General features: G+C 40.2%; 1 protein-coding gene across 13 annotated transcripts in view; it reads right to left on the bottom strand.

The window, feature by feature from the left end:
- Nucleotides 1-427: 427 nt before the first annotated feature.
- Nucleotides 428-23730, bottom strand: part of LOC308272016 (transducin-like enhancer protein 4) — a gene marked incomplete at both ends in the record, with an annotated part of 152038 nt that continues 128735 nt past the window's right edge. For 7 of the 13 annotated variants that reach the window (XM_080708762.1, XM_080708761.1, XM_080708752.1 and 4 more), the window contains 12 exons: nucleotides 428-535; nucleotides 3357-3433; nucleotides 3784-3934; nucleotides 4139-4286; nucleotides 6030-6277; nucleotides 8854-9103; nucleotides 17371-17447; nucleotides 17958-18151; nucleotides 18452-18584; nucleotides 19738-19890; nucleotides 20441-20494; nucleotides 21389-21508. In XM_080708762.1, the coding sequence (XP_080564888.1) occupies nucleotides 428-535; nucleotides 3357-3433; nucleotides 3784-3934; nucleotides 4139-4286; nucleotides 6030-6277; nucleotides 8854-9103; nucleotides 17371-17447; nucleotides 17958-18151; nucleotides 18452-18584; nucleotides 19738-19890; nucleotides 20441-20494; nucleotides 21389-21508 (1713 nt within the window). Of the gene's footprint in view, nucleotides 536-3356; nucleotides 3434-3783; nucleotides 3935-4138; nucleotides 4287-6029; nucleotides 6278-8853; nucleotides 9104-17370; nucleotides 17448-17918; nucleotides 18152-18447; nucleotides 18585-19737; nucleotides 19891-20440; nucleotides 20495-21388; nucleotides 21509-23730 lie in introns of all 13 variants that reach the window. The other 6 variants (XM_080708755.1, XM_080708753.1, XM_080708759.1 and 3 more) reach the window with 5 other exon arrangements.

The raw sequence follows: 23730 nt of genomic DNA on the forward strand, positions 1-23730 counted from the left end.
AATCAATTATTTTAAACTTTCCTTTCCCCTCCTTTACCAAAAGAGGAGGGAGGGATATCAAATACAATGCACCTTCATTATCAATGCAGGAGCAGACAGCTTTATTTAGTCAGTCATTGTTAGAAAGCCTTCTTTAAACAAAATAAATATATTACAGATATAATACATAATTAAAGATTCTGTTCACTGTTAAGTATGCTTATTCCATGTTCTTCCAAGTAGATAGCTGAAGATTTGGTATCACAGGTTCGTAAAGAGTATTCACAATTCAATAGCAAGGAGTAAGTGGGATTAAGGAAGGGGATTAAATTCCACAACTGCAATGAACACTTGAAATCCTTGGTTTTAGATGCGGGGGTAGGGGCCAACAAAAAAGGGTGAGCGCAAAGTGCTACAAGGAGGAGTCCAGCTTGCATGAAGATTTGTCCTAATAAATTACTTCATAAACCGTGGCCTTCTTGTCCCCAGAGCCAGTGACAATGTATTTGTCATCCACAGAGATGTCACAGCTAAGCACCGATGAGGATTCTTTGGACTAGGAAAGAAACATACAATCAAAAATGTTACATACGGAACCAAAGCCCCACAAGTACCTAGAAGCAGGACTGGAGGACTTAGAGCGGTTACTAAAGCAACATGCTCTGTCGAGCCTTTCGGAGCCTCAACCGGGATAGGCGGCCACAGACTGCTAAAAGGGTAGGGCTGGCTCAGACCCCTTCTTGGGAATGCCTAGGTTAGTCTGGACGTTTTTGTCCTAGGGAAGTGAGAGGGGTAGGCATGTTGTGGTATGAGGACCTTGATGAAGCAGGGCCTTATTTTAAATCCAGTTCTCCAGACACAGAAGAGAGCAGGGCCTTATCGGTACAAAAGCCTCAACGTCTGTCTGATGGTGCGGATCTAGTGGAGCGCATGACAGCAGACACAGCACTCATCACTCAGCTCATCTGAGCCTCAGTTTCCCTCAAAGCGCTTCCTAGCATCTCAGAACCATGCTGCAGAGTACAAGTGAAGTAATACATGGGAAGCAGCACTGAAAACACTACATTTTTTTTAAAGGTAAAAAGCATTATGTTCTCAGATTTAAAATATCTAAATTTACTAATAGGAGAGAGGTTTCAGTTACTGGAAAGAGAATGTACCATACCTAAGCATTTTGTATGTTCTTCAACTTTGCTACAATTGTTAACTAAACTACTGTATTTATTAAAAAAACAAACCAGAAATGGTTCTGCATGCCTGTAATTCATTCCAGTAGTTGGGAGGCTGAGACAGAAGAATCACAGGTTCACAGCCAGACTCAGCTACTTAGTGAGCCCTTTACAACTTAGTGAGACCCTGCTTCAAAATGAATAAAAATAGGGCTGGGAGTGTAATGTGGAGGTAGACTGTCCCTGGGTTCAATACCTGGTTCTACACACACACACACACACACACACACACACACACACACACACAAAAAAAAAAATCCTGTAGGATTTTAACCAAGACTCTGAATACTTGAACTTTTGAAGTTAAACCACTGTGTATTTTTCAATATTTTTTTTACTGCAACTAATAATACACAATTTGAATTTATAACTCATTCTATATATATAATTTATGTTTACTATAAAAGAGGCATTCTAATACTTTTTTATCTCATTTGTCTACAAAAGTACTGGTTGGGATCATTAAAAACGTTGTGATTGTGGAGGTGCATGCTAGTAATCCCAGTACTTAGGAGGCTGAGACAAGAGGATTGTAGGTTTGTGGCTGCCCAGCCTCAGCTACTGAGTGAAGTCCTTTGCAACTTAGTGAGATCCTGTTTCAAAATAAAGAATACAAACAAAAAGGAAGGGGTATGGGAGTAGCTAGGATGTAGAATGCCCCTGGGTTCCATCCCCATTTCTTTTCTGTTTTTTTCTTTTTTTTTGTGGTACTGGGGTTCCTAGAAGCCCTTCTACCTGTGGGCTACACTCCCAGACCTATTTTATACTTTTTTTTACTTTTGGAAACAGGGCCTCTTAAGCCAGCACGGCTGGCTTCGAACCAGCGTGATCCTCCTGTCTCAGCCTCCCAAGCGCAGGGATTACAAGCGTGCACCACCACGCCCGGCTTCCACCCCCATTTCTGAGGAAAAGAAAAAAAGGTTGTGATCTACATTATGAAAAATCTTTCTTAGATTGTAAATTTCACAGCACCCCGTGGTGGCGCATGCTTGTAATCCCAACATTTGGGAGGCCGAGACTGACTGGAGGATTACAGTTCATGGACAACCTCAGCTATTTAGCGAGGCCCTTCGCAACTCAGTGAGACCTTGTTTCAAAAAATAGAAAGAAGAGCCGGGCGTGGTGGCGCACGCCTGTAATCCCCGCGCTTGGGAGGCGGAGACAGGAGGATTGCGCAGGTTCGAAGCCAGCCATGCGCGCTGGCTTAGGAGACCCTGTTTCCAAATAAAAATGTAAAAATAGGTCTGGGAGTGTAGCCCGGAGGTAGAAGGGCTTCCAGGAACCCCAGTACCACCAAAAAAAAAAAAAAAAAAAAAAAGAAAGACTAAAAAGTGGAACTGGAGGTGAAGCTGGGAGGTTAGAATGTCCCTGGGTTCCATCCCCAGTACCCCCTGCCCCACACAAATTGTAAGTTTCATAACATCAACAATAAGCTATTTTTGTCCTACTGACTGACTTGCATGACATTTGATTCAACTGAATTAATATCCTCTATAATAACTTGATACCATTTGGTCAGAGAATTACAAAATCTGTTATATTATTCCTAAAAAAAGAGCACCACCATAATAATATCCTATATATAGAAGGTTAAAAAGGGAGGTCTTTAACTTGGCTATGAAATTCTTAGTAAGAGAATGTATAATGTCTACAATTTGGTTCTTTCATGAATAATTTCATAACTACACAAAATTCCACTGAGTCACCTAGAAGAATATATAATAAATCAAGGTGTTTTTTTTTAACTTTTCTGTAATAATATCTGAGGGGGGATCAAAGAAATGATAATCCCAATGAGGGTGTTAATAAAAAAAAATGCTCAAGCTTAAAATAAAAAAATTACAAAGAAAAACATATATACACAGATTTCAGAGAAGATCTAAAACCTCCACTCTAACATGTAAAAAGGAATCCAGGCATGCATAGCCAGCATACCAGGATATAGCCTTGGCTCTGGGTTCAGAGAACACTGGAAAGGATTCCAAGCTCTAGGGCTTGTGGCTGTGATGCTTAAACTCCTTCAGGCAGCTTACTTCTTCTCTGCACTTTGGGAGTAATACTAGCTCTAACCTCCCAGGTTCATGTGAAATTACTCATCTGAGAGGATGTGCACAAAAAGGGGGAGTTTCTAAACAAGTTAGGTGTTACCTGGAATATACTGGCCCCATAAGGTGTCCTCCAGGCATTCAGAAGGTTGTCCTTTCCAGTGCTTACAAACCATTTACCTAGAGAAGAAGGGTTTTGAAAAAGTCAGTTGTTTTGTTACTTTGAGATCTTAGGATTTGCTTTACAGAGCATCAAACTACTCACAGAAGCACATATATTTTGTAACTAATCATTTCACTTCACTTAAAAAATAAAGTCCACCCACTTGGATTTAATGAGTCACTCATACTTATAATGGGAATAAAGCAGGTTAATGTCAAAAAATTACATAGTATTAGGCACAAATAAGGAAGTAATAAGATTCTGAAGTGACAAATCAGTGAACTCAAAGACCTGACGTAATGAATCAACCGGAATGTACAAGGAACAATTCTGGTCGACAGAAAAAGAACAAAAGGGCCTTGCTTACCACAGTGGGCAAACTTGAGTGACAGCACACAGCTCTCATGAAGATGTAGCTGATATTTGTCTGGTTTGGTAACATGCAACACTTCGACATTACTGTTCTCCATCCCCACTGCGAGCCACTCTCCAGTTGGGCAGTAGCCCAGGGAAAAGATCTAGAATTCAAAGAGATAGACATGCTTTTTAACCAGGAGGTACTGTTACTTCCTGGAGTGCTAACTATAAAGGAAATCAAGATAATCTGAATCAGAAAGAAACCAAAGCCAAATGGATGATCCGAAAGTAATCCACAATCAAAAGTGCCACTCATCTTTTAGTGGGCCATCTTAAACTCAAATGCTACAGGCACAAGCCCGCACCTGTGAGGTGAAGTCGTGCTGCTGCAGCTGGCGGCCTTCGCGCAGGTCCCAGGACCGGACCGTGTTGTCCAAACCACCCGTCCAGAGCTTCGTGCCATCGTTAGAAATGTCAATACAGCTGGCTCCGTCTGTGTGGCCCTGGAATTGCCTGAAAATGTCAAAATGAAGGGAAAACCCTTGAAAACTTTGTTTAGTTTAAATCAATTTAGAATTCCTTGGTGACCAAATGCAGTAAAGGCCTTATCTGTAATTTCATTTTGGTTAATAATGTTTTCTAATTATTCAAACTAATAACAAAAATATATAGCTGGCCTTCAGTATCCATGGGTTCTCTATCTACAGCTTTTATCAAACATGGATCAAAAATAAAAACGTGCGTTTGTTCTGAACATGTACAGACTTTTTTTTGACATTATTCCATAAGCAATAAATAATATTAGGTTTTATATGTAATCTAGAGATGACTTAATGTTTATACAAGAGTCTGTATAGGTTATATTATGCAAATGCTATACCATTTGATAAAAGGAACTTGAGCATTCGGGATTTTGATATTCAGGATTTTGATATTCAAAAGGTCCTAAACCCAATCTTCCACAGATACAAGGAGTAACTGCACAAAGGGATTACAGTTTAACTGAGATGATAAATTCCCATACTTCTTGTTTCTGAATACCTAAAAACTTCTTCAAGCTATTCTTACCCTAAAACATAATTGATATTACTGATGGAAAAAATCTTCAACTGAAACTGACAGAAGAAATCACATACCTGTATGTATATGACTTATTCAAAGATAATTCCAAGACTTGTTTTATCACTGACATGAGATAGCTATCTCAATTATTTTCCTCCTATAGAGGACTGGGGACAACACAAGGAACAGGAGAACAAGTCCTGCCACTGAGCAGAAAAGCATCTATCTGTAGGTAGCTGTGCAGGATGGAAAGGGTGTGCTTCCAAGGAAGGTACATGGAAGGACACCCAGAATCACTCCTGGTAAGACATACAGAGGGTACTGGGTGAAAAAAGAGTTCAAAGTATCTCCTCTATGAGCCTTACCACAAAATAGCAAGAGTGACAACTGTTTGTTTTTGGAATTATAAATGGAGATCAGCCCTTCAGAGTAAGAGATGTGCAGTAAGGCCTCTTCTCTTTATGTATTCATCATCCTTGTCTTGGGGCTCTAGTTGACTATAACCTCATATTTTTTAGCTAATAATACCTCTTGCTTCCTGATCCCTTAGGTGCTGACAAGCTAGGGAGTCACTTTAGGACTTTACCTACCTATATAATCTCATTTCTAGGTAATTAAATATGGAACTACAGGTAATCTAAACCATTCAGGTGAATAGCACCCAACACAGTGCCTAGGCCCATAACAAGTAGTAAGTAATAATTTGGTAAAGACTGACTATGTCAGATACCTACAATACCTAAGATATGCCACGCACTGAGTCATCTCAATCAGGATCTATCAGCAATATGGTTTGTTAGTAAGTACAGATGGCAAATAAGATGTCTATTGAATTCAGAAGAATCATGAGTATTTCATATACATTATGTCAAAATGACCTCACTTAAAAAATTTCTGAATTAGTAATGCTTAGTCTAATGCCAAAAAGAAAAAAACTCAATTTATGAAGTATAAATAATACGAAAAACAAGATTTTACATTAATACCTTGTAGGTAGCGTCTTAAATAGAATTGTTCTTGACAATTTTTGAATTTTTGGTAAAATAAGTACATTCTATCTATTTAAACACACACAAATATTCCCTCCCTCCCTCTCTTACACACGCACGCATGCACGCGCACGCGCAGCATTTTAGCACAATGTGGTAAGATTTGTTTCTCTCCATGCTGTAGAAATGAATCCTGCTGACCTACCTCACCAAGGTCTGGTTGTGCAGGTCCCACACGGCAATGTTGCCGTCGCTGCAGCACGAGAAGCAGACCTTGGAGTCGGGGCTGATGGCCAGGGCGTAGCAGGCGGGGGCCGAGGACGTCAACTCTGCTTTGATGCGCGGGGTTGGAGCCGCCAGGTCCCAGATGGAAAGAGTGCTGGCTTCCCCTCCGACGATTAGGGTGCGACCATCAGGGAGCAATCTGCAGGAACGGATGTAGTTATCCCTGTTCTGTAGAGACAAAAACCATCAAGAGATTACTCATGAGGAAAGGAAAACAGCATTAACATGAGAGCAGAAATCCATAAAAGTACTGTGTTCCCTCCTGGTTTAATGAGCCATTTATACTTATGACAATGATAAAGTAGATTAATGCTAGAAAATTACATGAAATTAAGGAAGTACTTAAACTTGATCTACAAAATTCAGTATTGAGATATTTAATCTTAATTAGCATCAAAATGCAAAGATTTAAGTCCACTCCCACCACTACCGAATTAACCAATTGTTCATGTCATTTGCATACACACCGATATACAAGTATACAGGAACTCTTACCTCACAGTCCTGGAATATAAACCCAGAATCCTAGCACACTTTGTGCTGCTGCCCAAGGATCTTGCTATTGCAGCCATCAAGGCATTGGGATTAAAGACACTGACCAGTCTGTTCCCTCTTCCTGGCCCCGTGTTACATGACTAAAGGACATTGTGGACTTGATAATGCAGGAGCAACTAGAGGCAAGATCTAATGAAGGAGTATAAAGTTGATAGGAAAAAAATTATTCCTTCCAGCTCTCAAAGCTATGGGAATCTTATAAGCATCTAACTATGTTAAGCTGATTAGTCTCCTGCTTCAGCAAAAATAAGTAAGTAAGTAAGTAAATAAATAAATAAATGAAATTTTGTTGGAAGGGAAGAAAACCAGGCTGAAGTTCCCTTTGCAACAGAAGGACAAATGCCTAACAGATAAAGAGGTTCTACTATTTATCACATGATGTAATAAATATGTAAAGATATTTAGGACCACATTCATTAAAAAGGTGTAAACTTTTTGTTTTCTTAAACTCCTTTATCAGAAAAGAACATAAGTGGGTTACTCTGTTTTGGGAACCCCTCCCCTGTGGGAGGGGAGATTTTTGTTTTCTATTTTTCCTTAACTCAAATGAACTTTAGTCCTTGGGCTTGATTTATCAAAACACACTGGGCAAAATGCACTGTGTGGTGGTGCACACTTGTAATCTCAGAAACTTGGGAGGCTGAGACAGGAGGATTGCGGGTTTGCCGCGGCCAGTGAGGTCCTCCACAACTTAGTGAGATCCTATTTCAAAATAAAGAACAACAACAACAACAACAACAACAACAAAATAAGGCTGGGGGGTGTAGCTTGGAGGTAGAATGCCCCTGGTCTCCTAGTTCTGTAAAAAAAAAAAAAAAAAAAAAGGACCTTCAAATAAGAGGAGATAGCCTGTATCATTTTGGTACCTCAGGTAATGCCAGGGAGGAAGGGAAGCACTGAGGAAAGAACTTGGTTGCAGCTCCTGGTGCATGGCTGAGAACAGGGAAGAAAGTACAATACCTACACAGGTTTTGAGACCATAACTGTCACCAGCAAGAATGCTCAGAAAGGACTGGTTGAAAGTTACTTCCTGGGTGTTCAACAACTGAGACCTAGGGAACAATGAGGAAATTAGAGGACTTGACCTTGACTTCCCAGGTCTAATAGGACCAGGAAATAATGAGACTCCACTAAGGGCCCTGCAACTCTGACACCCAGCGCAACCACAATACCATAGAGAAATAGATGAATGCCTGTCAGCCAGTAAACTATATACCCAGCTTGTAAACACAGTCAATAACTCTGGCCACAATTTTAGCTGGATGAGCACACCAAAAGTGTGGACACTTAGGAAAAGCTACCTACAGATCATCGTGTTCCTGAGACCATGCCCTCCAGCCCTCCAGCTACAGATGGCTGTGAAAACAAAACCACACACGAAGGATTCCTTTTCCTGCAGTCCTCTAGATCATCCACCCCTGATGAGACCCAACCGCAATACCCCGCGGCACCCATACAGTTCAAAGCAGCCAGAAAAGATCCAAGGCCCATTTCCCTAACAACAATTAGGGTCACTTCATCAGAGTGGTACATGAGGCAGGGCAGAGGACCTGGGATCAGGAATGGCTAAAAGAGGCCATTTGTACAAAGAGCAAAAACAGGGAAGGTTAAGAAATATGGGTTAAGAATGACCAGGCAAGGAGTATGGAAATCCAAACAAAACTTCAACCCTTCTGCGGGCTGCATTCTGAGGACAACCTGTGTGAACAAGCTGGGGGCAGGAGGGCAGACAAGTGGCACCAGGAAGTAAGAGCCTACCAGCTAATGAGAAGGCAATTCAAATTAAAGATTGAAATTGGACAAAAGACACTGGGTCCCCAAGACCCAATTCTGACCAATCATAAAACAGCAGATGGGAAATCTCAATAAAGGTTTAAAAGGTTAGTTTCCTAGAATTTCAAGTTACTATTTTTTTTCTATCTTTTCTTGACTTAAAAGTTTCATATTTCTTTTCTTTTTTTTTTTTTTTAAAAGGAAAGCTTTGCCTTTCCCTGTGAGAGAAGTCCATGTGCCAGAACTGGTCCATGTGCCAGAGTAGAACTAGACCATCCATCCTGCTTCAAAGGACTGAAAGACCTGCAGCCCACCTAGGATCATACTGTGTGGTCTGCTCACACATACAGTTATCCCACAATCCCCTCCTGTTTCCTGAGTGAAGGTCTAAGTCTCCTTCACCCATGCTCACTCACCAGACAGTCGAGCTGAGAGACGGGACTCTTGTTGCCAGGGTGGCTGATGTCCCAGACCTTCACGCAGCCCTTGCCGCCTGTGTACACGTGCCTCGTGGGGTTGCTGATGGTCACTGCACACACCACCTCCCCGTGGTTGAGCGTGTTGATCTGGCGGGCGTGGCGGGGGATTCCGGGTCCGATGAGGGCATCAGGGGGAAAGGGCACGGGCTGCATCTGGCCGTCTGCACTAACGTGAAAGGAGTATGCTCTAAGGCAATAGGAAAGGAGAAAATATTGTTAATTGTTCTATGTAATGAGATGAGAAAGAAACCATTTTCATGCCACTTAATATGTGCGAACCTAGTATAGTAGAAATAACCTATGTTTCAAAGCCACACAACTAGATCCATGATCAACTCTCAGGCTGACCATTGGCTAGCTACTGTGAGACATCAGTGTTACTCAGCCCCTCTGAACCTTAGTTCCAATCTCTAAAAATAAAAGATGATACATGTATTTCATAGAGAACTAGTAAGATAAGCATTACAAATATAGTGATCACTCTTTCAGAGGTACTCTGCCTTCAATGCTGGTGATTCTGAGGCCTGCCATCAGTTTTACCTAGAGAGGCATTCATTCTCATCAAGCCACTCGTCAAGTGACATACTGGTCGAAATTAGTAAGTTAAAATTATGACACTCTAAGGAGTTAGCAGCTTATAGACGTATGGAAATGGAAGATATGCACCTAAATACATAAAGTCTCATTTTAACATCTTAAGCAGATGTGACCATCACAAATCCTAGAAACTCCAAATAGAAGAGAGAACCTGAAAAAGTGTCCTTTGTGATAGCCCCGAAGACCCACATGAGGCCCTATGTGCAGTTCCATCTCCGACTCATCCCAGGGAAAGCCCTGCACTCGTGAAAGCACCTGGTCCTAACACACACATGAAGTTATGGCATCTCTCTCAACAGACTCAGCTCTGTGTTTAGGACACTGAAGTTAGGGAGGGGAAGCGAGGATGAGAATGCTGGGATGCAGGAGGGTCCTGGCCCTGGGACTGTCATGGGCCATGGCCCATTTTGGATATGATGTCATTCTACTTTGGCATAAAGTTTGGGAAGATGCTCTGTTTATGGGAAGAAATGTACAAAAGACAAACCAAGTGAAAGTATTTGCAGATGCACACAGAACAGCAGCTTGAACTAAATGACAGAGAGGCTTAGAACCAAATTAAAAGTTTATGGTTTCTTAAACACAAAAATATACAGGTTGGTTTTGTTTATCAAAATTATGCCTATTCCTAAGGGGCCATCATCCACAGCTTGAATGTTCCCAGAAAGATAAAGGGTACTGAGGTTGTGAAGACATGGGTGCCAGGCAATGGAGGACCTTTAACATTCTCTGAAGACCACAGAGAGTTGTGGAAGAAAGCAGCATGTCAGATTTGCTGAAGGGGAAGAAGATGGGAAGCAAGAAGCCTATTGATTGAGATATTTCTTGGGTCAAAAAAAATAAGACTTGGAGACACAGGGGCTATATGACCTTTGGAGAGATGCTTAGGAGGATTCTAGATCTTTGAAACCAGTGTGTCTTGGTACACCACAAAAACTATTGAAGATAATAGGGTACACATCTGGGTAGATAATGATTTGGTTTTCTTGAACTTGAATAGCTGTGATTCAACACTTGGGCTAAAAATAACAATGTGTGATCATCCACAAAGAGGTGAGAGCTGAAGATAAGGGGGCAAAAAGAATAATCCTAGAGATTACATGGTAAGAAGCTGAATAGATGCAGAACTAAAGAGAACGCTTACATTTAAGGAATTTCTAACAAAGAGCAGTCAGAGAGGTAGACAAATTGTTACTAGAGACAATAAAGTGGCAAGGGGAAGAAGATGGTGAAACACATGACAATTTACCGAGAGATTCATCCACTTAACATATATTTCCTGAGAACCCTGTGTGCCAAGCACTATGCTAAGGACTAGGCAAGAAAAGAAACCCAGACTCACTGTTCTTTTGCAGTTTCAGCTGGCAAAGGGGAGAAGTGGGGAGTACACTCATTAGTGAGAGGCACACATACTCAACTATGAAAATGTCAAATGGCTAGTGCTATGAACAATGGATGTTCCATTGTACTCTGGGAATTTAAAATAGTATAGTGAGAAAGAGTATGACAAAACTAAAAGAGTGAGAGAATGTGCTTTTCACCCACTTATTTAACTACTATTTATTAACTGACTCCAACATACTAATTGCTATCAGGTATCTGAGGAATCAGAGGTAAAAACAAGAAAAAATCCCCATTCTCACACTAGCCCCCATCTCAGATGAGAAATCAGGGAACATAAAATAAATTACTAAATAACCGTAGATAGCAGTAAATGTTGTTAAGCACATGTTTTACAATATGGTAAGGGTACAGAGGTCAAGGACTCCTCTCTGAGGCAGTAGCAAGGCTAAGGCCTGAAGGCAGGGCATGCCAGGTCCAGGGGACAACAGTGTAAAGGTCTTGAGGCAGAGCTAAGCAAGAAGGCTGCAGTGATTCAGTAGAGAGTGATAGAGCAACAGGGTGGAGAGAGAGGCGAGGCCATATTGACAGGGACCCTTAGGCTGAGATGAGAAGTGATTATTCTGATTAGAATGGGAAGCTACTGGAGACTTGCGCAAAGGCAGTGCCAGGATTCGGTCAACCTTTTCCAATGACCATCCTGGTCACTGGGTAGAGAATGGTTTTTAGGTGGCAGAATAAACAAGTGTGACGAATCAGGAGCCTACTGCAGGGGAGAAGCTAGAGCTTGGGAGATAGAAAGCTGGAAACAAGATTTGCAATTAAAAAGCTCCAGCTGGAAGAGGATGGAGAAAGTTAAACTGAATAGGTTGCTTGAATTCTGGAGGTGACAGAGGTGATGACAAACTCTTCTTTGCGAGACTAAAAATGCAGGTATATAAAGTCAAATAGTGCAGCCATACACTAGAGACGAGATGGTCCAAGAAACAAGAGGAAGTGACTGAGGGATTGTCCATGTGGGCACCAGAGTCACCCAGAACAATGGCAAGCCAGTAGAGGAAGTACTTAGAGTAGAGGAAGAGTAGAAGGAAGTAAAGTAGAATAGAAGGAAGTAGAGTAGAGTAGAGGAAGCCTTAAAGCAATGTGATGCATCTTTAATACATTAGGGGAAAACTCCAACCAGGTAGAAGTGGGAATAAAGATAAATGGCACATGGCTAAAAAAAGGGCTTTCACAAATGATGGAGAAGTTCTGTTCTGGAAGAGAATGGGGAAGAAGCATGGGAGTCATAGCCTTTATTAACAGTCACTGGTCCTGTAGACTGTGGGATATAAGAAAAATGAGAGATCACCTCTCTCTCCCCCTTAGAAGGCACAGGTGAAGGGGAGCCTCAGGAGAGAGCCAGGCAAAGTGAGGAAAGCAATAATGCTAGGAAGAAAAGGCTGAGATTCTGAGAAATGATAGTGGAGTAAAAGGCTAATTGATTTAACAATTAAGAGGTCATGAAGACTAACTCTTAAAGGAAGGGAAGGAAAGGTTATTCCAAGTTCAGATGGTGTAATATGTTCTTAATGATAATTTCTTTGACAAGACATCCCTTTTCCCCTCTGGAACCTCTAAATGGTTTTTAAAGATCCTTGAGAAATTAGTGAGGACACCAGACATACATTTTCATTCAAGGTCTTCACAGGGTATTTTTCAACTTCAGCACTCTGAAAACACCTACTATGTTCCTGGAACTTCTTTAAAAGAATCCAGATGGTCCTCAAGAGCCCAACTGCATAAAGGATGCAATGTGGCTTTTTGTTGGTATCGATATTCAGGACTAGAAAAATTGAAGCTCTAGTACATACTTATCAAATTTCAGCAAGACAGGGAGATCACGGGTTCATGGCCAGCCTTAGTAACTTAGCAAGACTCTGTTTCAAAATAAAAAAGTAAAACGGGCTATGCTGGGGGCGTATCTTAGAGGTAGAATGCCAATCTCCAATACCATAAATAAATAAATAAATTAATTAATTAATAAGTCCTAGATTTGTCATGATGCTTCATCTCTCTCAAATTCTCTAAATTTTTTTCTAAATTCCCAAAGTCCCACAAAATAGCACTATACCTTGAATTCACAATATAGGTCTGACTGTTATACTCTTAAAGTATAATAGAAAGTTAGGTTCTGAGTAGCATACGAACCCACTAGAATCTGGTGTTATTTCCATGTTGAACACCTTATTGTGTTAAAAAAAAACCCAAAACAAAACAATAAAACACAAATGGAATAACAGAAAAAGATTTCCAGTTGTGAGTAGCTTAAAACCCATAAATCTTGTTTTTGTTGCATTTACATGCCATATTCCACAATACAATTAGTATTGTGGTTTCAACCAGTTATTCACCATTTACAGAAGTCTCATTTAAGTAGCAGATGAACCAGATAGTTTAAATTTAACAGAATCTAAAATTGGACGATGTAATAATTCCAATAACCTAAACATGAGGAACCAATGAAAGTTATCAAGTAAATTCTAACTTTATCCATTAGCTTGGAACACATTCATTTAATTGTATTTTTAATAATGTCTGGCAATTTATATTGTTAAAAAAATAGGGCAGAGATACACAACTGTTAGCAGTTACATTGTGAGTATATGTAGTAGAAGAGGCCTTTGGGTAACTTTATATTTTGTGTTCTAGCACCTAACAAGGTTTTCTGTTGAAAACTATCCACAAAGTTTCACAATTCTCTATCTCATCATCCAGAGAGCCATATGATGGTTATATTCATTTCTTCTATGAAAATCTATAATAAAATACATTCTCTCTAAATGAATAAACATGAGATTGTGTATCTGGATACCCTGTTACCTAAAGAACTAGCAAGGACAGAAAACATAGGATCCAATTTACTCAGTCCAATCTTTCTCATCACTTCTACCCCAAAACACATTGTACCTTTCACTGCATAATCATCCCCTGGGGCAAAAGCTGAAGGAAAATGATGTTGGATGACAAAAGAGCCAAATATGGTGTTGAACACCCAGCACACCATCATGGTATTCATCCTCACATCCTATACCCTTTGAGCCAAATGAAGCTCGGAACGTTAAGAAATGTGGATCAAGTCATTCTTCCTAGTCAAAATTCATATTTGAGTCCGTTAAGTCTCCTGAATCCACAGAGTTAATTATATTAACCATGCTACATGCGTCTGGTTTTTCTGGTGAAGTTATTTGACAAATGCATTAGAGGTGTGGCTTCATCACTTTCAGGAACAAAAATTTCAACAATCTTCTAATACATCAACCTGTCCAAAAGGATCTTAAAAATGTTATGTACTTGCCGGGTGTGGTGGCGCACGCCTGTAATCCCAGCGCTTGGGAGGTGGAGACAGGAGGATTGCGCAGGTTTGAAGCCAGCCCTGCTGGCTTAAGAGACCCTGTTTCCAAATAAAAATATAAAAAATAGGTCTGGGAGTGTAGCCCAGAGGTAAAAGGGCTTCCAGGAACCCCAGTACCAAAAAAAGAAAAATATGCACTAAGGGCCGGGCATGGTGGCACATGCTTGTTATCCCAGCATTTGGGAAGCAGGGACTGTGGTTCTTGGACAGCCTTAGCTACTTAGCAAGGCCCTTCGCAACACTGTGAGACCCTGTTTCAAAAAAATATAAAGACTAAAATATAGGACCACGGGTGTAGCTTGGAGGTAGAATGCTCCTGGGTTCCATACCCAGTACTGCCAAACAAAACAAAACAAAACAAAAAAATTAATGAATAAAAAAAAATATGCGCTAAGGGGCAAGACTGTAGAACGAGCTGGGCATGGTGGCGCATGCTTGTAATCCCACCATTTGGGAGGCTGAGATGGGAGGATCGTGGTTCACTGGCAGCATTAACTACTTTGCAACTCAGTGAGACCCTGTTTGAAAATAAAGAATAAAAAAAATAGGGCTAGGGGTATGTAGCTTGGAGGTAGAATGCCCTGGGGTTCCAACCACAGTACCGCCAAAAAAAAAAAAAAAAAAGGGAACCTAGCTCTGGCCTCGGAAGTACCATGTGCTCAAATGGCCCAAATCCCAAACTAAGAATCACTTAACACTACAGCCCCAGGACAGCAGCTAAGACAATAGCTAGCTCTCATGGGATCCTCACTACAGTTCTGGGTGCCACTGCTGGCTACCCAAGTGGCAATTATACAATTCCTGAAAAAAAAAGCACAGTGTTTCTTCCTTAAAGGAACCCCTCCATCTCTCCCACCAGTTCATAAGGAACTTGCAGGTATTCGAATTGTTATTTGATTAATTCTGTGACCTTGTTATTTAGTTACTGCTTGCAATAGACCAAACTTTCACCTTCTACTACATCAGAGTTCTTGGTCAACAAGACCTGTCAGTTGTTGGGGCCCACTCGGCAGGACCGAGGTGGCACCCAGGCTTGTTGCCAGCGTGGACTCAAGATGGCGCCTGGGCTTGCAGCCAAGTCACGAGGCTCACGAGGCTGGCGGTGCCCTGAGCCTGCGCAGTGAGCCCTATCAGGCGCCTTACGGATAATTAGTGACGCAACGCCTCGTGCTACCACCTGCCCGCCCAGGAGAAGGTTAAAAAGCGCGCATGCCCTAGCGGGAAGAAGGAGAAGGAGCTAAGAGGGTTGGTGGACAGGAAGAGCAGTTCCTTGGCGGACTGCTCCGGGCTCCGAGCTGGGACGGACATGTTCACAAAGCCACCACTGTGACCGGTGTGTGCTGCAGCAGAGACGTAGAGTGCCACGGAGGAGGGTTGGTGGAGTGATGAGGGAGGAGATAGAAGACTGATGTTGTTTTTACCTGAGAGAGCATTAAAGAGGAACGGGAACTGTATAAGAACCTGGGGTAATAAAACTGCTTGAGGAAGATCGTGAAAGAGTCGTCACTGCGACCGACAGTCAGTCAGTCAACAACGATTCGCAGAATACACCGGTATGCAGAATTTTATGGTAATTGATATTTATACCTTCAATTCTCAAAAAACTCAAAGTCTAATTTGCTTTGTTTTCCTTATTAATCTGTCAAATATTTACTGAGCAACTTGACTGTGGAGCCGGCATTGTGTTTGATGCAATGGGGGAAGTTTAGGGTTGAGTATGTAGTTAAGTTAGTTACAGAAGGAAGCCAAGATTCCTATTATCGGATGGAAAGTGAAGAAAGGGTCAAGGTAGACATGTTCCACAATGAGGAAGAAAGCAACATGGGGAAAGAGGACACACAGGAGACATCAGGGTGACAACCATGTGCCTGAAGGTATATTAGTAAAGCAACAAGAGAAGGAAAAAACTGGCACATACTAATTCATTCTTTGAACAAATTTATGTTGAGACCACCAACTATGAACAAAGTAACATTTAAGACACCAAGATCATTTCTATAACTGAACATTTTTTTTAAAAAGTGCTCTGTTCTCACAGAACTTTTAAGTGGGGAAAAGCAGATAGAGATATAAACATTAAAATCGTTAGAGGAATAGAAAATATCAGGGGGAAGGGGGAAGGAGAATGTAAGACAAGACTTGGCGTAAAATGTTCTGATAAGATGGAGACCTGAAGTGTGCCAATCGGCAGGTCAGAAATGGGTTGCAAGAAGCACTAGGAAGAGCAAATGTCCAGAGGCAGGTAAGCCTCCAGGGAACCTCTGGGAGAAGGGGACTTTAGCTGCTACTGAAAGTCAAATCTGAATGGCGCTGAAGGTTTGGGGAGGTAGCATATATATGGGATGCCAGGGAAAGAGATGAGAATAAACATACACGTGACTAACAAAGCAAGAAGGATTGCAGAGGATGCTTCCCCAAAGAGACACAAGGAAAAGACAGCTGAGAATTTGGAGGTAGAACCAGTGCTACGTCACAGGGGAGTCTTTGTATATCTTGGAAGATGAAGCCAACTGGCAGCGACAATTCAACTTGGGTAGCAAAACAGAGGTATGTTAGAGTAATATGAAAAAATGTGCACTGATGTGGTGAGAGATTAAAATGTGTATGAAATAGCTGGATCAACTGGTATGTTGTTATATTTGATCTTTAATAACTAATGGGGGCTGTGAATACAGACACCAAGGGCTCCATTCACAGAGGCCAACTGAGCAGTTCACCTTTCCAGAAACAGAATGGAGCATAAGACTGTCCCTATTTCTTTACAACCTTTGAAGAACTTTGGCATTTCTTTTCCCTACACATTCAAATTTTGAGCATTCAGATTTGAATATAATAATCAAGACTTTTTGAACAAACAATTGCCTTAAAAATCAACAACAGACATGGAGAAGATCCAACCTTTGGAGCTGCCTCTGCAATTTGCATTTCCATATAAAAGTTCAAGATTTTAAAGTGAACATACAAAATCTCACCTTATTACCTCGTTTCTTGTGCTTAGAGAAAATGAAAAATATTCTGCAAAGAAGGAAGTAAGAACCTCACAACACTGTCTAGCAATGCTGAATGCCTCAGGGGCAGCAAGGAAGCAAGGACTGGCATACAAGAGTACAAAAGGTACTCACGGTTTTCCTCCTGGAATTCCTGTCAGGTTTGGAGGTATTGCCGGCACACGCATGTGATGGTGTGGATCAAACCCCACCTAGAATTTTTTCCAGGTAAGACAACAAAAACAGTTAATTTTAACTTATTTTATCCTACTTAATACTTTTGCTAAAATCTGAGAAACCAGAACCTTTGAAGATAAGATATCAGAGATATGTACAGAATTATGTACTGATGAATTGACAGGATATTAATGATATACTGGTCACATATTTAGGAGTGGAATATACGTGGAAAAATTATACTAATGATTACCAAATTATATCAGTAATTATTGAAGCTCAAATACAGAAACAAAGAGTTAAATTCATTATACTATGTAACATAATTTTGTTTGTTTAAAATTTCTGAAATACTAACTAAAAAACACATAAACTTTTCACTTTCCGAAAGAAAAAAAGATTAAGATGTAATCACATGTAGCTTAATTTACATATATACATACACTCTTCTGTAATGTACCTCTTATTACACAAACTACACTTACACAAATATGCAAGGCAATCCTCTGTGCTCTGAAATATTTTGTAAAAACCCATAACCATACCACTGGTGATCTTCCATAGGCAGCGGCGGCGGCGGCGGCGGCAGCGGCTGCGCTCATCTGTGGGGAGATGTTGTGCAGGCCAGCATAGGCAGCCCCAGGGCTGGTCAGCTCCCCATTCATCCCAGCATGTGGCACGATCCCAAAAGGGTTTGGATATGGACAAGGTACAGCCATTGGGGTCCTTAGGCTGGATGCTGCAGAACAAAACGGAAGGAGGAAAGAGATAAATAAATAAATACAATCAATAGTTCAAATAAACTTACTTTAATATTTCTCAAAAGTCATTTAAGCCTTCAGAGGAGTTGGTTCATTTGCCGTATTTTACTGAACACCTACTATGTACCAGGCTGGTGTCAGGTGCTTGGTTTGGGATAAGTAACTTTGTCTAATAACCATTTAACTCTAGTCATTAGTACTTTTAGTGCATTACACTATTTAAATTTTTTTAAAAACAGTAACAGAAATATGAAAAATGTATATATGTTTTTACTAACCCAACGGGTCCACTCCTGGTGGCTTTCCAGGTACAGGCCTCAATCCGGGAGTGGAGTTACTGCCTGGGGTGGGCGCATCAGTTCGTGGAGTAGGGGTATTAGACTTTGAAACAGGAGTAGTAGATTTTTCATTCTAATAAGAGATATAATTAAATATCCTGGATATGTGAACATGGTTTTAAACAATGATATTAACATTAAAAAGGTTAAAATAAAAAAAGGAAAGAAAGAAGATAAATGAAAGAGAGGACGTGTATGTGTTTCAGGTTGGGCTTTTTCTTGCATTAATTAAAAAGAGCCAGCAAACAATCACACCAAAATTCAGGAGCACATGAATTGAAGCTAACTTCAGAGAGTAGTTGGCCTTTGAGTGGACTGTTCAGACCACAAGAGGCTCCCTATGCAGTAGGTTTCATTAGGATAGATCTGAACTGAACTTGTCATAGAGACTCAGCAAAAAAGAGGTGCCATTTTAAAAAAGCCAGGAGAAAATAGAGGGGGAACCTGACCTATAATCTAGCCTTCTGCTAGATCTAGTTCTCTAACTTGCAGATAAATTATAAAATCTTTCTTTCCTTTAGCTGTGAGTTCAAAAGGTGACTTAAAAACTGAATTTAGTTTATTTTGTATTATAAGGAAAAAACTAGTGAGAAAAAAAGACAAGGTACCATAAAAAATGCAATTAATTATACAATGACAGAAGGAGATAGAGAGAGATTATACTGACTTGTGAACAGTTCATTTCTGGATTTGTGATTTCTGGTGTGAGTCAAGGAAGACTTTTGTAAATGATACATTATTTTTTAGATAGTAAGAAAAAATTATTGCAGTCATACATAACCTGGTAATTCAAAGCTAGCAACAAAAATCACACTGAAGCCACAAACTAAGTTTACCATAAACCACAGGTGACAAAATCATCTTTACAACCCCAGTATATATTTTTCATTTTCACTAAGACCTATTTCACTCAATTTCTCCTTATCATTCTCTTATACTTACTATTTCACTCAATTTCTCCTTATCATTCTCTTATACTTACAGGAACACTCATCCCCAGCAAATTGGTAAACCCCATATTGCTCTAAAAATGCTTGTCAATTAAACTTAAAACACTTAAAATACACACACACACACACACACACACACACACACACACACTCACTCTCTCTCTCTCTCTCTCTGAAATTAAAGTTCTACTAAAAAATGTGAAAATACAAAAACAAAATCAAACCCAACTATCTTAAAACTGGCAACACTAAGAGAGATGGAGAAGAACTACTTACAAGGCTAAGTTCTTTGGATTTGGAGGAAGGAGTGCTGCTGGAAGATGCAATGGAGGCGGGGCTGATTGGGGGATCTTTCTTGAGCAGACGTGTTTTGTCTAGGCCATTCTCCCGAGGAGAATGTGCTGGGCTCCCTCTAGGGGAAGAAGGATCCTACAAAGGAACATTTTGAGTAGTAATGACCACAGTGCAAGGTAACTGACTGTGGACATTTCTATCTGAAAGCATTTAACAGTTTAGAAGTACCAAATGTTCTGGAATAGATGATATGACTCCCTGAAATTGTTAAAAAAAAAAAAACTGGGTATAGAGGCTAAACCATATTTATAGTGTTTATTTAAAATAAAATTATGAATATAAAGCACCAATAAAAAATTAAAAATAAACAAATTAAAATAAATTAAAAAAATTAAATTTAAACCCCAGTAAACGGCAAGCTGCTTGTCAATGAGATCTGTAGGCTGATCATAGGTATCTGTCTCGGTGTGTGTTTACAGTGGTAGAAAGTCACACACACTTCACAGAAAATAACAGTAAAAGGAAAAGGATGAATAACCTATAAAATCATTACTTAGTACATAATTTATCATGTAAAAATGTGGGTTCATTTAAATGTTAAGAACACATATTGGATACTAGTCGTTTGGACAGCAGTGTGTTACAGTGGGGTAGCAGCAGGAAGTTACACTAGCAGTAAATATACCTCATTGGAAACGTCAACCACTAGGTTGTCGTCACTCTTCTCCCCATCACTGTCCTGCAATGACAATGAGAAGCATTATTACCCCACCCGCCCAAAGAAATAAATAACTTAAGCTATGTTTGTTCTAAAGGAGAGTCTAATAATAATTCTTAGAATAATTCTTCTGTGCCCAAAACAGTATTTAACACTTTATATTTTAGTATTTTCTTTGATCTTCATGATGGTGTCATGAGGCAGGTAATGATTTCATTTTCCAGTTTAAAGAAAATGGAGGATGATGGCTTGGTATTACTCTGGAAAAGAGGCTGCAAAGAGGCATGTGCAGGCTAAATCCAGCCTACACATGGGCATGGTTTGGTCTGTCAGTGTTTTAAAATCTGACAAAGTAGCCACATAAACTGGGAGGTGAAAATCCAGACTCTTGGTTTGTCCTAGAGTCTGCAATCTCGCAGGACAGCTGCAGGGGAAGCAGATCAGGCACCATTGGCCTCCATACTGTTCCCATCCAGCCTGTTCCCTTCTCTTGTACAGCCCGCCCAGCCCTACCAGAGGAAAGAGTTTCAACTCACTCGAACTAGGTATATTCTGGATGTCTTTCCAAATTATATTCCACAAAACCATATTCCTCAGCATGAGTCTACTAATTAACTAATTTTACATTTTCCCTTGCCTCTCAAACTAACCAAAGAAAATTCAACCATCTTGAAATACACGGAGAAGTAAATATACTTACAGAACACTTAAGTCTTCTATTAGCTGCTGGATGAAACCCTGTGTCCTCTCACCAACACATGTGCGCACACTAGACTTCAACTAGCTTTCTGATACAAAGCACACATGCAATAAGGAGGTTTTCTCCTAAAGGTTGTTGGTATTCTGTGTTCTGTGTTGCCTGGTAACAGTCAAAGGGTAGTTGGCCTCTCCAAAAGCAAAGGTGAATGAACTTACATAGCGAGCTGCAATTTCCTTTTCTTCGGTTTTCTGCTTTTTGCTCTCTGAGGAATAGTCTGTGGAGTTTCTGTGCTTCTCAGCACCTCGGAAACTGGCGGATGGGGATACCGAAGAGCTCTGGAATTAGAAACGGAAGCAGGGTTGAAAAAGGATCATCCATTTGACAGCATTAAAAAAAAAAAATCACTTGAGACTTTTTCCTTTTTTGTTCTGTAGTACATACCTGCAAAGCTGTTAAGGAGACAGGAGAGGTGGGAGGAGAAGAAAGCAGCAAGAGAACAAAGATGTATAGAGGGAAAGATAAGGAGAAAGTAAAAGAGAAAGAGACAGAACAAACAAAGCAGAAGGAAGAGAGAAATAAAGATGGCAGGAGAGATAGAAAAATTGAAAGAGAATGAGTTTGGTGCCACATATATGTTTCTATTATACTGTTTCAAACACCTTTACAAAGTTGAGACGGAAGGAGACAAAGGAGAAAAAGGAAGGAAGAAAAGGCTGACTTTTTAAAATATTTGCTGATTAATGGGAAGCCAGTATTTTAAAGGTTTTTTTTTTGGGGGGGGGGTCTTTTCAGAACTAGGGATCAAACCCAGAGCTCAGTACCTGCAAAGCAGATGCTTTGCCACTGAGCTATATCCCGGACCTGGGAAGCCAAAATAAATAGAACTTAATGTAAGAGATAATCAGTAACTCTTCAATAAAAAGAAAATAAGATAATCTTTAAAGATCTGAGCAAGTAAAAAATGGTGATCATGTGACATACAAGTCATAAAAATTCAGAAAGAATTTTGCTCAGTCCTCCACATTTCTGAAATTCATATTCCCCAAAGGCACAATCATCCTTATACATCCTTAAAAAGGACAAATGATTCCCTACCATTGATAAGAAAAATTCTTGAGTATGACTGCTTTCCAAAGTCCTCACTCCCTACCTCAATCACAGTCCTGGCCTTGTCTCCCACGTCAGTTCCCAGACATCTGTGTATTATCACTGCACCTGTATCCATTTCCCCTGGCTTGTGGAAATACCCTTTCACTTAGCATCTGTCTCCTGATATCTCCCGTTCCATAAGAACCAACTCTAATGTCATTTTTCAAAGTTTCCTCAGATAGAAGCTGTCAGACAGAATTAATTGTGCATTCCTCTTTGTTTCTTTAACATCAGCCAATGAAAAGAGCAGGTACAACAAATGTATTGCAATTTGTTTACAAGGTCGCTTCCCACCTTGAGCTGTGAGTTCACTGGGGGAGGGGCATGGAGCTCAGTGAACAGAGAGAAATGCCCAGAAATGTTTTTTTTGTTTTGTTTTGTTTTTTGTTTTTTTTTTTGTTTGTTTGTTTTTTGGTGGTACTGGGGTTCCTGGAAGCCCTTCTACCTCTGGGCTTCACCCCCAGACCCTTTTTTTTTTTTGGAAACAGGGTCTCTTAAACCAGCAAGGCTGGCTCCGAACCAGTGTGATCCTCCTGTTTCAGCCTCCCAAACGCGGGGATTACAAGCGTGCGCCACCACGCCCGGCTCCAGAAATGTTTTTGAACAGATGTTTTTGAATGTTTTTGACTGTATCCTTCCCTATGCACACTTGCCTCAACCTTAGTCTAAAAGTCAGGTGATACATCACAGATCTACCAGATGAATGAGTCCACGGGAAGCCACGGACTAGAGGAAGATGTGAGCAGGAGTGTTCTTTGGAACTGGCAACATGGGATCTCTACCCATTCTTTACCTATACTCCTTTACCTACTTCAAGATACCTTCATCCTACAGTATGACATTTTACAGAAGGAAAAAAAAAAATGAGTGTATGTGTGTAACATTAACAATTACCCAAGACTGAATTCTGATATAGTCTGCAGTAAGTTACTCTATTAAAAAAAAAAACTGACTTCTAAACAATAATAAAATACTTCCTAAATGATGTCTATTTAAATCATAATGCTTATTTATTGGCATACATGTTTAATCAAATAGCTTTTATTTATTTGGCTGTTTCTGGTTACGGGAGCAGCATTTTATTGTTGAATTTTACCAAAGAATAGAATAGCATGTTGGAATTTTCTAGTAAAATGATAAAGTACTTAATTATCACTAGCAATTAAAGGTTAAGCTGCACAATGGTCCTGGACAATGAACAATGTTTTAGTAACAGAAATGCTTTGGGATCATATTGAGCTTGGTACTAACTCTCATAATAAGTCTTAAAAGTCCATCATTCTGCCATTGGAAGGCTATTTGTATCTCTTCTGATCTTGTGAATGGGAAGAACTGAATAAATACTAATAAAGATAGCAATGCTTTTACTAGAAAAGTTTATTTCTCTATTATTAAAAGCTCAGCTACG

Source organism: Muscardinus avellanarius (assembly GCF_963383645.1).
Source record: "Muscardinus avellanarius genome assembly, chromosome: 13".
Lineage (NCBI taxonomy): Eukaryota > Metazoa > Chordata > Mammalia > Rodentia > Gliridae > Muscardinus > Muscardinus avellanarius.